At 57.6% G+C, this 14,995-nt stretch overlaps 1 protein-coding gene across 1 annotated transcript; it reads right to left on the minus strand.

The window, feature by feature from the left end:
• Positions 1-736: 736 nt before the first annotated feature.
• Positions 737-9,505, minus strand: ZC3H12A (zinc finger CCCH-type containing 12A). Its single transcript, XM_032301994.1, has 6 exons — positions 9,349-9,505; positions 8,058-8,510; positions 3,560-3,699; positions 3,063-3,297; positions 2,395-2,501; positions 737-2,256 (listed from the first exon to the last, which is right to left on the minus strand). The coding sequence occupies exons 2-6, from the start codon at positions 8,429-8,431 to the stop codon at positions 1,382-1,384; spliced, it is 1,731 nt and encodes a 576-aa protein (XP_032157885.1). The 5' UTR covers positions 8,432-8,510; positions 9,349-9,505; the 3' UTR covers positions 737-1,381.
• Positions 9,506-14,995: the final 5,490 nt, after the last annotated feature.

A 14,995-nucleotide genomic window follows, 5' to 3' on the forward strand; every position in this document is an offset into this window, starting at 1 on the left:
GAAAAGTGTTTTTCCTTCCTGGCTGCCTTCCTTCTAGGGGCCGCTGAGAGGGTTGAGATGGTGAGGTGAACATAGCCCAGAGAGCGACACCAGAGGCCCCTTAGATGAGCACTTACTATGTGCCAGGCCCTGGGTCATGTGGCCAAACACATGCTCTCACGTCCTCTGTACAATCCTGTGAGGTAGCTACCATTAGTATCTCCATTTCGTAGATGAGGAAACTGAGGCCCATGGAGGGGCAGTCACTTGCCTCCGGTGAATCTGGTGACAGAGCCAGTTCCTGAGTTTGGGACCAGAACCCCTACCCTCCCGCATGGAGGCTACCCCGGCGTCGCCTCTCCACGATGCTTCCACACCCCCTGCTTCACTCGGCAGCTCTGCGTCTAGGACTCTGTAGTGTCTGGGAGGGTGGGGCCGGAGCCGGGCACCTAAAGGCTCCCCCACCACCCTCTCCTCAAACCATCCCGAAAGCCCTCTTCTCAGCCAGATGGTTTTCTGTCCTCAGCTCTGGTCACAGGGCAGAAAAGGGGAACAGCTGGATCCCAACCCCCACCCCCTGCCACCCCACTGCCTCAGGACGGACATCAATTCCCCAGCCCCCCACCCCAGGGCCTGGCCCTTGGCCTGTTAGGAAGGCCCTGCTCCCAAGGGACCAAGCACCTTGAGTGCACGCCTGCTGACTTTCCGCTGCACAAAGCCCACTCAACCTCCAAGCACAACCCAGACCATCATCTCCTAAAGGGGCTCACATTGTACTTTATTGACGTGTTGGGGAGGCAGGGACTTACAAATTTAACGTTATACTTGTACACATACATATATGCGTTCCCACTCTTGCGGAAGGGAGAGATGACTTGGAGTACAGAGGAGCGGAAGAGAGGGTGGGGGCAAGGAGACAGGCGAACAGAGTGGGACAGAAGGTGGGTTATTAAGAAGCATCTTGCTTACTAACATGAAGCCTGGTGCCCCGCGAGAGCACGGATGAGGCCTCATTGGCGTACAGGAGGGGCCCTTGGAGGGCAGGCACATGGTGCCTAACTAGCCAGCTGAGGCCGGCATCCCAGGGACGGGGCGGAGGTGGGGGGCCGTGCACAGGGCCCCCAGCCCAGGCCTCTGCTCCCCACCGCCTCCCTCCCCGCCCTCTGAGAGAAAGGAGGGTTTGGGCTTCAGCCACAGACTGATGCCTTTACGGCAGCGTCTCCTTAAACTACAGATACAATGTGCATCAACAGGGTGATCGCTCCTGCCCCACACGGCAGCTGGCTGCAGGTGCCGGGTGGGCCAGAACCAATCCTACAGTATCTTTGGTTTGCAGGTTCCCTTCCCTATTTCACTCCTCCCACAGTCCAGCCTTGGGGGTGGCTGGCGCAGCACAGCTGGCTCACTTGCTGGGGTGCCGGGGCTGGTAGGAAAGGATCTCGGCAGCCAGCCGCTGGGGGTCCAGAAGCTGCGGGAAGCGCCCCATCACAGCCTCTACCAGGTGTGGGGGGAAGACCCCGCACAGCTTGGTGTACACGCTGGCTCGCTCCTTGGCCAGGCTGCTGGTCCCGCCCCACGGGCCCCTGTCAGCACCCGGGCCTGGCACCTGCTGGTCCTGCAGGACTGGGGTGGGCGGGGGCAGCTGGTAGGGCTCAGACCAGTACTCTCGAGCTGGGAAAGCAGCTGGCGGGGGGGCGTAGTCGGCAGGGACACTGAAGTGGCCGGCACCCACGGCCCCTCCAAAGGCAGAGAAGGCCCGAGGGGTTGGGAGCTCGGCCCCGTAGGGGCTGTAGCCGGCGTAAGGGCCCCGAGGAGGGCCGGGCTCACCAGGGCCTCCTCCACGAACCCCCCACAGTTCTGACATCTGGCTCTCCAGGGAGCCGATGCCTGAGTCCAGACACTCTTGGGAGGTGTATGGGAGAGAATCTGGTGTCTGGGAGAATAGGTCTGTGGGCCCAAAGCTGCTGCCACTGCCCCCATTAGGGGGCAGGATCCTGCCCGCTGGGGCGAAGGGCTGGGTCAGACCCTCTCGGTGCGGCCCCGGGGATGCCTGGGCTCCCAGCTTCTTCCCATCCAGGCTACACTGCTCATGCTCTGTGGGCACAGAGCTGGGCTGGGATGAGGGTGAAGCCCGCTGGCCACTTTTGTCCTTGCCCGGGGCCCTAGCGGGTGGGAGGAGGGCGTTGGCGCGGAGCTCGTCAGCCACAGAGCGCTGTGGGCGGCTCGGCCGCTCCGGGTGGAAGAATCGGCACTTGATCCCGTAGGTGCATTTTCTCCCTGCAAGACAGTGAGGACAGCTCTGAGCTGGGGGGTGGGAGGCTCCAGGACCAGGGCCGGGAGAGGAAAGGGAGTGGCATGGGAAACTTGGGGTTGGGTAGTCTCTGAGAGGAAGAGCTCTGGGCCCATGTCTCTTACCGTAGGGACAAGGCTGCTTCCTGTGCTCTGCTGTGAGTGGCTTCTTACGAAGGAAGTTGTCCAGGCTTGGCCCGTGACGGCCCAGAGGGTCATCAGGTGGCATGAACCTGCAGAGGAGGTGGGAGGCATGAAGGGAACTTCCCGGGGCTGAGTGGGGGCAGGGAGCGGGGCTGGACAGAGAGCCTCACAAGGAAGAACAAGAGGGAGTGCAGCTCCTAAAATTGGTGAGCATCCTTGCATGACATCCCTCGGCCCCAGGTGGGACTACCCCAAGGGAGGGGAGGAAGCCCCAGCTGGAGAGGCCATTAGAGCAGCTCTCCAAGGCCATGGGAGACCAGCAACCTGAAAATCCGAATCAAAGGCTGCATCCATCCACTGGCTGCTGATCAGGGGCTGAGTGCCAGGAACCACTAACTATAAACCATCACTGCTGCTTCTACCCAACCCTCCACATTAACCCCCTCCCACCCTGTGCCCCCATCCCCAGCCTGACCTTCCTACCTGGTGTCAGGTCCCTCTCACTCCCAAAGCTGCCTGGATGCAAGGCCGTGGCCCCAGCAGAGCTCCTCCTAGCCACCCCCAATGCCCAAGGACACATCTGGCTTCCCCTCCCCACCCTGGGACCCCAGACCATACTTGACCCTGATCCCCAAGGACCAGGACCGTACTTGTCGTTGACGAAGGAATACATGAGCAGCCGCTCCTCAATGAAGCGCTTCCATTCCTGCCGCTCGCTCTGGAGGTCCCGGTACGTGTCGTTGGAGACCACCACCCCGTCAGACTCGAAAGCTAGCTTCACAATGAAGCGGTCATCATAGCATACCACGCGCTTGCCACCCACGCGCCGAGACGGGGTGAACACCAGGATCTTCTTCTTCTCCAGCTCCCGCAGGATGTGCTGGTCTGTAAGACAGCGCCAACAGAGGTCAGGGCTGCCGAGGCCCTGGAGCTCCTGCTGGCCAGGCACAGAGGCTCTGAACCCCAGGTGTCCAGCAGGAGTTGCTGAGCGCAGAGGAAGCTGGGAAAAGCAATGCTGGTCCCTGCTTGAGGCCTAAAAGCGGCTGTCACACCCAAAGGGTCTCTGCTGGGGAGAAGCCCCGCTGAGTGGGGTTGGAGGGGGCAGGATATCCCCTGCCCCTCACCCCCCCTCAGAGGTGCTACCCACCTGTGATGGGCACATCGGGCCGAGGCTGCTCCTTCCTCCAGGATGGCACAAATACTGTGATGTCTGTGTGGCCCCGCTCCAGAAACCAGTTCACTGCCAGGAGGATGCCCCGGCAGGAGAACACTTCCTTGTTCCCGTGACTGGGAAGGAGAAGAGGGGCAGGGTCAGCCTGCGAGGGTGGCTGGCCCACTCTCCCGTAGCCCCAAGCGCGAAGGCCTTGCTCCCCAGCCCCTGGCCTGGCCTGGGTGGCAGGGAGGCCAGGCTCAGACCACTGCCCTCTGGCCTAAGGCCTGCATTCCCTGCTGGTTCCCACAGTGTCCGGGATGGCCTGACCAGGGACTTTCCCTGACGTTCCATCTCCCGACAGTGAGGAGCCGCCCAGGAATCTGGTGGCACCCGCTCCCCATGTGGGGGAGGGTCAGGCTGCTTGCAACACACCTGGGGGTGGGGGAAAGGCTCCAGGAGCCTTCTGGTTCCTGCCCCACCCGGGGGTGCTGGGACCACGGGGACACAGATGTACACAGGCACACTGAGTCACCAGTCCTCCCTCGCCCCGCTGGGTGGTGCTGTGGGTGGGGGTTGGCTGGGACAAGCCCCAGCTAACTGGAGAGAAACCAGATTGCTCCGGATTAAACCTGGATTAAAGTTCAGTCCCACAAAGGCCCCAGGGCTGGGACTGAGGAGGCCGAAGGGGAAGGAGGCACGATCCACTGTCCCACATAGGGCAGCCGCTGACCCAGTGGGAGAGGCACGCAGAAGCCTTTCAGTCTGAAAGTGAAAGAGCCATTCCTCCCAAGACTGCCAATTCCCCCAAATGCCTAGACTGCTCTGTGCTCTCCTAGCCCCTCCTGGCAGGGCAGGAGCAGAGGCAGAAAGGCCATCTGGAAGCCACCAGGGGACTCTCTGTCAGGAGAGATGGGAGGTGGGCCATCCCGCTGCTGTGGTCTGACAAGGTCACCCCCTCCAAAGGTGGCTGGATCCAGAAGCAAGCCTGGATCGGCTGCTGGCTTGCTCTGGCTCAGTTTCCCTAGCTGAAAAATGGGCCTGGCAGTCTGCAGGGCTGTGTCAGTGGCTTCTTCACTTTCATGTCTGCTTGAGGCCAGAGACAGTCCAGCAAAGGGAGGTTCCAGCTGGCTTCCTGGGAGGGTTGAGGGGTGGGAGCTCCCGGGGAACCAGTGGCTGTTGTACAATGCCTCCATGCCCAGGCTGGGGGCCCTGGACGAGGCCAGCTACAGCTCCTCCCCAACAGCCCCCGCCCCTAAGATACTCATATTTGGCAAATAAAACAGAATAAACGTTACACAAAAGAGGCAAGTCCATGGGCAACCACATCCTGTGGGTGGCTGGGGTGGGGGGAGGCTGGCAGCTGGAGTCCCAAGAGAAGGGAGAGATGGGAGCAGGGTAGCTGGGGGCATGGAGGCTGTCTGGGGCTCCCAGTCTGAAGGTCTCCATAAATTGTAGGGGAGGCAAAGTCCAGCTGAAGGCAGTGCTCATGCCCACCAGGTGGTGGGGCCTCCCCTCTGTCCACCAGCCTGTTTATAATGAAAGTTAACATTTACTGAGAGCAGGGAGCCCAGCCCTGATCTAAGAGCTTAGCAGGGAATCATCAGCAGCCTTCTGAGAAGGGTCCTATCATTAAAGGCCCCTCTCCCCTCCATTCCCATGAGAAAACTAATCCACGGAGTACAACTCGTTGCAGGGACTGTGGAACAGGGACGCAGCCCAGAGCCTGTGCTCATTCTCAGGCACAAAGCACCAACCCTGGCTGGGGGAGGGGGCAAATGGGGCTGAGTGGGCACCAAGCTCCTTCTGGAGGCCAAATGGGTCCCACACCTGCTTTCGTCATCCTTACACGGCCACAGTGAAGGCAACTGGGGATCCAGAACTCATCTAAGGCTCCCCGGCTAGCGGGAAGGGGCAGAACTTGAACCCACATCTGGGGCTCCTGGCTTGCCTTCCTAGTCCTAACAGCAAGACTGGAAGTTTGTGCAGTGGAAAGAAAAGCTCCCCAATGTGAGCCCGAACAAAGTGTTAGGAGGTAGGGACAGGCTGGGAACAGGAGACAAGGATGCATCTGGCCAACTCCAGCTCTTTCTCATGACCCACGAGAAACGGCACTGCCTCTGAGAAGCCTTCCAGGACCTTCCAGGATAGCTCAGATCCCTGGTTTCTCTTCAAATGCCCAGTGCTTCTCCTGTCACATTCCACCCCGCCACTCCCTGAGCCTCTGCTGCCTCCACAGGACCATGGGAATGTGATCATCCCCGGCTTGGCTCCCTGACTCAGGAGAGCAGCCGGCGCACGCACACCCACCGTCCCCACGTCTGTACACACATGTGTGCGTGCACATGCCCCATCCTAGCCAGCATCTGTAAACTCAGGGATTTAATCCAGGAGAGTTACTGCCTCTGGGCATGAAAAACCTGTGCTGGGGACAAGTCTGCTTGCAGCTGTCCTAGCCCCTAAAATACTTCGCACGCAGGTAGTCAGAGTCCTGCCCTTGGAAGGAGCTGAACCCGAGGCAGTTCCGCAGGTCAGGCCAGGCCAGAAGTGCCTCGCTAGAGCTAACTTTAGTCCGTCTTGCTGCAGTGAAGGAAGCTCTGCTGGCACAGGAAAACCAAACATCCTTCCTCCCCACCGCAGTCCTGTTTGCCTAGAACCTCAGGCACCCCCAGTCTGGCTAACTAGACACTGGCTAAGTTGTGGGAGGATGTAGGGCACTCCGGCTCGGCTGCTCCCACCCAAGGACAGAGGGCAGGGCCAGGCCAGGCTAGGTGAAGAGATCTGCCTGGGCTGGGCCCAGCTAGAGGAGAAAAATTCCCTTAGAAGGAAACAGAGGTGAATTTCCCCACGATTTGCATACGCTGGGGGCTGGCCTGCCTGCCCTTGTGGGGGGAGGGGGCAGCAGGGCAGGAACCCAGCGGCAGCTGAGACCGGAAGTCTGAGGCTGGAATTCCCCTCCTGCTACAGCCCCAGCTCAGAAACCCCCCCGCGGCTGTGCCCCTCCCGGCTGGCTCCTCCGGCCAGCCCCCTCCTCCCGCCCAGGCCCCTCCTCCTCCCGCCAGGATACAAACACACAGAGCACATGGCTGTCCCGGGGGCGGGGGGTGTGTGTGGCGGCAGATGGCCAGCGCAGCCTGCCCAAGGCTCCAGCGGAATAAGTCACAGACCCGCGAGGCTCCTGGGCCAGCCACAAGCTGCTGGAGCCAGAGAGGGGATCCCTCTCAAAGCACAGGTTGTGACCAGCTGCCGCTAGCATGCGGGAGCCAGCTTTATCCAACCTCCCAAGGAGGCTCAGCCCATTTCAGAGGCAGGAAGCATAATCCCAAATTGGCGGAACAGGTCCCCCTGCACAACGGCTTAGCTGGGCCGGGACTGGCCTGACTGCTGACTTGACCCAGCTGGGTTGGGAGTGGGCGGAGCCAAGGGCACTGAAGCCTTAAGCAGCCCCCCACCCCTCCCAGGGAGACCCCTCAGGGCAGCGGGGGAAGGAGCCTTCTCCAGGCCCCCGACCAAGGGCGGGGCGGGCCGAGGCATGGAGGAGGGGCTCCCTGACCACGCCCACCAGAACTTTTCCCGGTCGACGACCCACCCAGCCCCTACCTAGAGGGCGGGGCCTGGACTGAAGGGAGGTCTGGGCTCCCCAGGCTCAGCCCCGGCTGGGGTTCACCTGACCCCATTCCCTGTAAGAGTCTTGGCGAAGAGGGGAGGACTGCTGGGGTGGAGTCCTGGCTCTGGCCCTGGAGGGGGGCTCGGGGGACTAGGCCCAGTCTAGCACAGGGAAACCTGGCTGTAGCAGAGGTGACCCAAGTCACAGCTGACCAGCCCCCACCCCCATGTAAGCCAGATCCTGGGGGTCACTCTTGGTCACAGCGACAAAGGTCCCAGTACCTGGGCCTACTTCCACAGGAGTCCAGGTCTGGCACAAGGCCTCAGAGGCCCCAGATCCCGAAGTAACAGTGGTAACAGCTACTGCTTGCTGAGCTTGGGTGTCTGCAGGCTCGGTGCCTCCTCTCCTCACAATGTCACCTCAGTAGGGGTTAGCTGGGTCTTACTGACAAGGAGAGAAAGCTCCAAGACATTAAGTGACCGACTCCTACACGGGAGAACTATAATCCCTTACACCATACTGCTTCGTGTCTCAGGAGAGGAATTAAGATTGAGTGTTGGTCTTTAGGGAGAGATGAAAAGCCCAGGGTGAACATCAGAGACAGGGGGACCCGAGTTCAAATCCCAGCTCTACCACTTACCAGTGGTGTGTGCCCATGGGCACATCTCTGAGCCCCTGTCCTCATCCCTAAAGCATTCCTAACAAACCCACTTCCAAGAAGCCTAAGTATTAAGGGAGAGCCTCAGTAAAGAGCTTTCCCTTCCTATCGATCCGTTTGTGAGAACAGTTCAAACGCTTTCCTGAAAGCCCCTCTACCAGAGATACAGAGACATAAGGCCACCACACCCCACCATAGGCCCTGGCCTTGGCCCCGGAAGTGACATGTACCTCATGGCCACGTTGCTCCCGTCGATGACCACAGGTCTCAGGTCACTGCCCTCCTTGTTCTCCTCTGGTGCCGAAGGTTCCAGGGTGGGAGCCTTAGGGGTGCCCCCACCCCGGGGGACCAGTGGGGGCTGAGTGCAGGGGTCTGGGGAGTCCTGGCGCTCCCGCTCGGCTGCTGACCCATGTTTGACCAGCTCGCCCAGCACTGTGTTGGTGTCGGCCTGCACCCCCAGTTTCTGCAGGACACTGTGGATCTCAGCAGATGAGTAGCCAAGCTTCCGGAAGAAATCAACCTTCATCTGCAGCTCCACAGCCGATGTCTCCTCCGCGCTGGGCTCCTGAGCTGGCCTGGGGGAACCCAGTTCCCACAGACTCATGGTGGGCTGGCTTTCTGAGTGGACCTCTCTCCACCTGCCACTCACAGTTCACACGGGTGGAAGGCACCTGTCACAGCTCCTATAGGACAACCGTAAGAATTAGAGATGGATGGGAGTGGCACTCTCTCCCACCCCTCTCCAGCCCCTACCCACCCAACAGGTTCAGGCTACACTGACTGGTGGCACCAGGCAAAGCCATCTGCGTGTGTCACCTCTCCTGCCCTCTCAAAAGCTGTCCTGGCTAGGAGGCATCATTCTCACTATATAAAGGATGAAACTGAGCCACAGACTTCAAGAACTTAAGGTCACCCAGCTGTTAGCTGGTGGCGCAAAGACTTGAACTTAGGCAGTTTGGCTCCACCTCCTACCCCGCCCCCAGCCCCAAGGCAACCCAGGGGACCTAGCAGTCCTGGAAGGCCTCGCAGGACGTCGCCGCGCCCCCACAGCTGCTGGGCGGGGCTCTCGGATGGAAACCAGAGGTTGGAAGTGCGCTCGGGGAGGGGGGAGGGGGTGCCGGGGGCTTCCCCGCTGAGGCCATCGCCTCCGCTCGCCCCGCGCTCCGAGCCCAGGCCCAGGAGGCGCAGGGCCCGCGGCCGGACTCGCGGGCCGAGAAGGGAGAAGTTTCCGGGAAGACCCACCCGCGAGAAAAGTTGCTGGGAAACTCTGGCTGGCCGCGGGGCGCGGGTGACGCGGAGGCTGTCCCGGCCCCGAGCCCCGCGCTCTCTCGGCTCCCTCTGGACCTTGCCTCTCCCTCAGACTCCCCCAACTTAAACTAAGTTGGCGGGGTTCCTGGGGACCGGCGAGATCGGAGGGAACCCGCCCCACGTCCCTCCCCTCCGGCTGGTCTTAGCCGGAGCCCTCCCCGCGCCGCCCGCCCTTCCCCGGAGCCCGTGCCCCCGCCCCGCCGCGCGCCTCACCCCGCCGAGCGCCTGCCTCGGCCCGCGGCGTCTCCATCGGGCCGAGTCCTGGGGGCGAGGCCGGCGGCGCCTTTATACCGAGCGCGCAGGTGGCGTTCGGCACCGTGACGCGGAAGCCGGGCAGTGGAGGCGGTAGCCAGCCGGGCGGTAGGGGGCGGAGCGGCCACCGCCCCTTCCTGCTCCGCCCCCGCCCCGCCCCGCCCCACCCCCGGCCCCGCCCCCGCGGCCAGAGCGCGGCCGCTGACCCGGCCAAAACCGGGGGGTGGGCAGGGACGCGCGGGCAGCCGCGGAGGCAGCGCCTCCGTGTGCCCGGCCGCGGCGCATCTCCCCGCCGGCGTCAGGGACGCGCGGGCCGGGCCAGGTGCACACGGCCACGCGGGGACCGGGTCGGCCGCGCACATTCAGACCCAGGAGCGCCTGACAAGTACGCCCGGACTGAGCCCGGTACAGTCACGGTCGCGCTGAATGAATCAGGTACCCAGAGGTCGATCCACCCACCGCTGGTGGTAGGTCCTTAGTTGCAAACACGGGCATCTTTCACACCGATCCAGGAGCACTGAACAGGTACACCGTGACTGGAACAGGGACGTGGTGAGGACACTTAGCAGGATAGGAAAGTACAGCCAGAAGTACACAGTGGCCGAGGCGAAAAACTTGGCAAAGAGGTCCGTTTACTCCAATCGCCAGGAGTGTTCACACGGTATTCTCTTGCGCAGCTCACGGATGCACCCCACCCCGCCTCCCGCCCTGAGGATGCTCCTAGGTCCCAGGTCAGGCAGTCATGGCCTCCCACTGCAGCACAGCACTTTTCGCTGTTTACCCGTGGCCTTAGGTGAGGAAGACAGATTGCTAGGCCCATTTTACCCTTGAGAAATTCAGAAAAGGCTTAATTGCCCTGTCTGGAAAGGACTGGAAGGAGGACCCGGGGCTTCCATGCCAGGGCCCCAGGAGCCACCTTTGCCATTTTTGAAACCACCAGTGACCTGGGGCAGAGGGGAGACTTTTTGGTGAGAAGATCCGGCCTGCCACCTGCCCTCAAGGGTGTGTGTGTGTATGTGTTTAAAAGGGGAACAGGGGCGCCTGGGTGGCACAGTGGGTTAAAGCCTCTGCCTTCAGCTCAGGTCATGATCCCAGGGTCATCGGGCTCTCTGCTCAGTGAGGAGCCTGCTTCCCCCTCTCTCTCTGCCTGCCTCTATGCCTACTTGTGATCTCTCTCTCTGTCAAATAAATAAATAAAATCTTTAAAAAAAAAAAAGAAAGAAAAGGGGAACACAGAACCCTCAAGCTAGAGGATGAAGCCTCAGCAGTATCACCCGCTCTCTTTGAAGATGGGGAAACTGAGGCAGCCAAAGCCCTCAAAACTGAGAGCTGACTGTGTACCAATACTTTAATTTTCTCTGCCTTATCGTAGGCATGCATCCTATAAGGTAAGTATTAGTGCGACAGCCATAAAGTTTTATGGTAAAAGACACTGTATATGCTATACAGATTCGGCTTAATGGATAATAGTAGTAACAATAAAATATCTGTATGTCCACTAGCTAGCTGAAAAACTAGACCCATACCAGTAGCTTTGAGACCCTCCACATGCCTCCACTGGAGCTTCCGCCCTTCCTCCTTGAAGGACCGTTTTCCTGAATTTTGTTTTAATTGTGCTAGTCATTTCCTTGATTTTCTCTTGGTTTTATCACTTTGGTATAAATCCCTGAACATCAGATTGTTTAGTTTAGTTTTGCTTTTTTTGTGTGCAGAGGGAAGCATTCTATAATTATGTGACTCCCTATTTTCATGCAGAATTGTTGTTGGTTTTTTTTTTTTTAAGATTTATTTTTAACTAGTCTCTGCATCCAATGTGGGGCTTGAACCCACAACCCCAAGATCAAGAGCTGCACATTCTACCGACTGAGCCAGCCAGGCTCCCCCGACATAAAAAAGAAATGTTTTTTTTTTTTTTTTAATATATTTCTGTTGTCAGTGTCCCTATAAGTTATTTATTTTACGATTGAATAATATTCCATTTTAGGACTATACCACTAGTTATTTGTCCATTCTGTTATCGGTTGTGCTTTCTGGGATTTGTTACTTATTTACATAGGTAGCTGTTACCAGGCATGTGCTTTGAAAATTCTCGTACATATCTTAGTGCGCTTGTAGAGTTGAAGCAACAAAAACTCAGGGTTTCAGAAAGGTGAAGTCATTTGCCCGGGCCCGTAGAGTTGGGATTCGCAGAGCTCCTTCTGAGGTACCCACCTCCAGTACCTTCCTGTTTTAAGAGGCCGCAGAAGACCCAGGGAGGAGGGAGCCTTCATTTCTAGCCAGGCTGGGAAGCTCTTCCTTGGGACTTGCCTGACCCTGTCTACCCAGGTCCCTGCCTTGTTGCCTCTCAACTTTAAAGACCCCAGAATGTTCCCTCCTATGCCCCCCAGGGGAGGGCCACCAGCCAAGGAGAGAGGCAGAACAAGGCCCCTTTCCATGGCCCCCCCAACCCCCGCTGGTCTCAGCTACTCAGGCTGAGCGCTGCGGATACCGAACCCCTGATTTTCAGCGCCACTCTTTTATAGTAAGGGAAAGCTCAGTGCCATTAGGCATTTATTCATCACAGGAACTAACTTTAAGATAAGAAAAATATTAAGAAACAAGCCCAGGTTAATCACTGTGATGATGGTAAGTCAGCTGCAGCGATAACGCCTCACATTTCAGGACTGCTCACCAGGCTGCAGGCACTGGGCCAGTGCTTTGCATCTGCTTCTTCCCTGGCGGGGAGTGCCCTCCCCTCCTTCCCTCGGACTGCCACCAGACCAATTCCATTCATCTTTTTGATGATGTCACCTCCTCTGGGAGGCCCGCCGAGACTCTTCAAACGCCACTCTGCTTCCTCCCTAGTGCTCCCACGGCACCCGGCCCGTGTCCCTACGTGCCGGATTGTGACTGCCTGCCTGGGACCTCCTCTGGGAGGTCCAGTGCTGTGCCAGTTGTAGCCGGCAAGACCGGGTGATGAGTCACGCAGCTCTGTCCCCTCCCCAAGTGAACTGAAGTCTCACTCTCTTCCGGCTGTTGAAGGCAGCTCTTTCCTGAGACGCTGACTCTTCTGCAGAATCCAGGGCTGCTCTGGGGAACCCCTGCTCCACTTACAGCTGGATTTTGCAAACGTTGGCCCTAATTCCCAGGAGCACTCTGGATGGAATGGTGCCCAGCCCACGCTTGTCTGTCTTTGGAGGCTGGGCTGGCCAGCTTCCTTCCTGGAGCTTGTCTGCTTTCTCGCCACCTGGCCAACCTGGGTGAAGTCCGCAGAGGTCCAGGACTGGTCACCCACTTGGTGAGGGATGGGGGACCTGGAGAGAGAAAGGTTGCAGGAATCACCTTGGCCTTTGATAGCTCCACTGGGCTGCTCAGAATGGGGAGGACTCCGAAGCTAGATCACATCTGTAGGAAGGGTGGTCAGGCTGCACCCCAGGCCTTAGCAGAGTAGCCACAGAGGTTAAATTAATCAAGGACTTCTAGAATTGGAGAGAAGAGCAGGTCCCTCCCATGTCTTAACGTTCCTAGTATATTTTAAGTTATTTAATTTTTTTTTTTTAACCTACGTAATCTCTACCTGGGGCTCAAAATCACAACCCCGAGATTGAGTCACGTGCTCCTCTGACTGAGCCAGGCAGGCGCCCCGTCTCCTAGTATATTTTAAAAAGACATCACAGTAGAGCTACAAAAAGAAACCAAACAAACCAAAAAATTGAGGTAGGTTTGAAACGGTCTTTGAACAAAATAACTTTTTTCATTATGTATTCAAATGCAGTGGACTCCTGACAAGATAGTAATTGGGGGATTGTTCTTAAAAATATGTCATTTCCTTGGAGTAATGGCTGACTGTAGGGCAGGGTCAAGGAAAAGGTGAGTTGGGAGCACCAGGAGACACCAGAATTTGAAAGCGCTCAAAACGCAAAAGGATGGTGGTGTGTGTCCCAAGGACCCAGGAGCTACGTTGCTCCAGTGGCCACAGCAGCAACCATTAGAGCAATAAAAGAAATAACAGAGTATTAGATTATAACCCAAAGTATAAAATGTATATCCATGAGTCCACGCTGGTAGAAATAACTTATTGCATAGATAGCTAACCCGGAAAGAAGAAATAAATCTTCCTTACTGGAGAATTCCAAGTAATCTATGTAGATGCTCCCTTCCGGGATCTGGAGTTCATGAGCCCCGCCCCTTCCACACACACACACCTCCCCCCCTTCACCTTAGACTTCTGACAATAGAGCAGGAAATGGGAAAACAGTAACCTTAGGGTGGAGAAGCCTGGCAGTCACTACCTTGACCAAGTGCTCAAGGTTACTTCGCCGGGAGTGAGCAGAGTGGCTGTTGTGTGAGCCTGATATCATGTGATGAGAAGGGTACGTCCCTTCTGTGATTCTTCTTCCCCAAACCCACGACCCCAGAGAAAGCCTCAGACGAACACCAACTTAAGAACATTTTACAAAACACTTGACAGGGGCTCCTTAAGACTAAAGAGCACAGAGGGGCACATGGCTGGTTTAGTCTGGGAAGCGTGCCATTCTTGATTTTGGTTCAGGTCATGATCCCAGGATCGTGAGCTCAAGCCCTGTGTCGGGCTCTGCGCTCAATGAAGAGCCTGCTCCAGATTCTCTCCTCCTTCTCTCCAAATAAATACATAAATCTCCGCCCCCCCCCCACCACCAAAAATGAAAAGTATGGAAAGACAGAAACAGTCACAGCCTAGAGGACGCCTGTAAAAAAGCCAAGTGGAAGCAGTGTGGTTCCCTGGGTTGGTTCCTGAATCAGAGCGAGGGTTGACGGAAACGCTGGTTAAGTCCACAAAAGATTGGACTTCAGCAACAAAGATGTAGCAATGTTGTGTGGTTGTAGTGTTCACAAATGGGCCACTGTGATGTGAGATGTCAGATGACAACATCAGAGAAACTGAAATGGGGTGACGGGTGTATGGGAACTCTGTATATCTTTCCAGCTCTTCTATAAATCCAACGTCAACTCCAAAAGTAAAAAAGTTGATGTAAAAAAAAATCTGTGTATGTATATAAAACATCATGGGCCTTAGAGGCGGTGTGTTTTGGCAAGGGGGCCGATGTCTTTGTTCATTTCCATGGGTGTGTGTGTACGCTGTGACCGAGTGTATTTCCATTTGGAGACAGTGTCCCAAGTCTACACTTGGGGCCTTTTTGTCTCTGAGGCCCTGGCCAGATGGCCCTCCTGCCTCCCCTCCCTAGATCCCACCTACTCCCCCTCTCCCTCTACCCAGGTACCCCTGCTCCCTCTCTTCTGAACCTTGAATTCTGCTCACATTCTGCATGGTTAGAGCTGGAAAGCCCCGGAGAGACTTCACTAGCCTGGAGTCTTTGTTTTCTAGATGGGGAGATGGATGGGGAAAGGGACTTGCCCCCGACCACACAGCAAGTTAATTCAGGCACAGCTGAGAACGGGACTGGCCGGGCTTTCTCCATTGCTGGCCTCCGTGGCCCCATTGGCGGCAGCCCTGAGGTTCAGACCCACGCAAGTGCTCGGAAGGCTTGGTGACTCACTCAGGGACTAGATCAGGGCAGTGCCTAACCAGAAGGAATGGTCGTATCTCAAGTGTCCGTTAAAGGGGGTGGGTGCAGCCGCGGATTGCCCT

This window comes from Mustela erminea, chromosome 10 (genome assembly GCF_009829155.1).
Source record: "Mustela erminea isolate mMusErm1 chromosome 10, mMusErm1.Pri, whole genome shotgun sequence".
Classification (NCBI taxonomy): domain Eukaryota; kingdom Metazoa; phylum Chordata; class Mammalia; order Carnivora; family Mustelidae; genus Mustela; species Mustela erminea.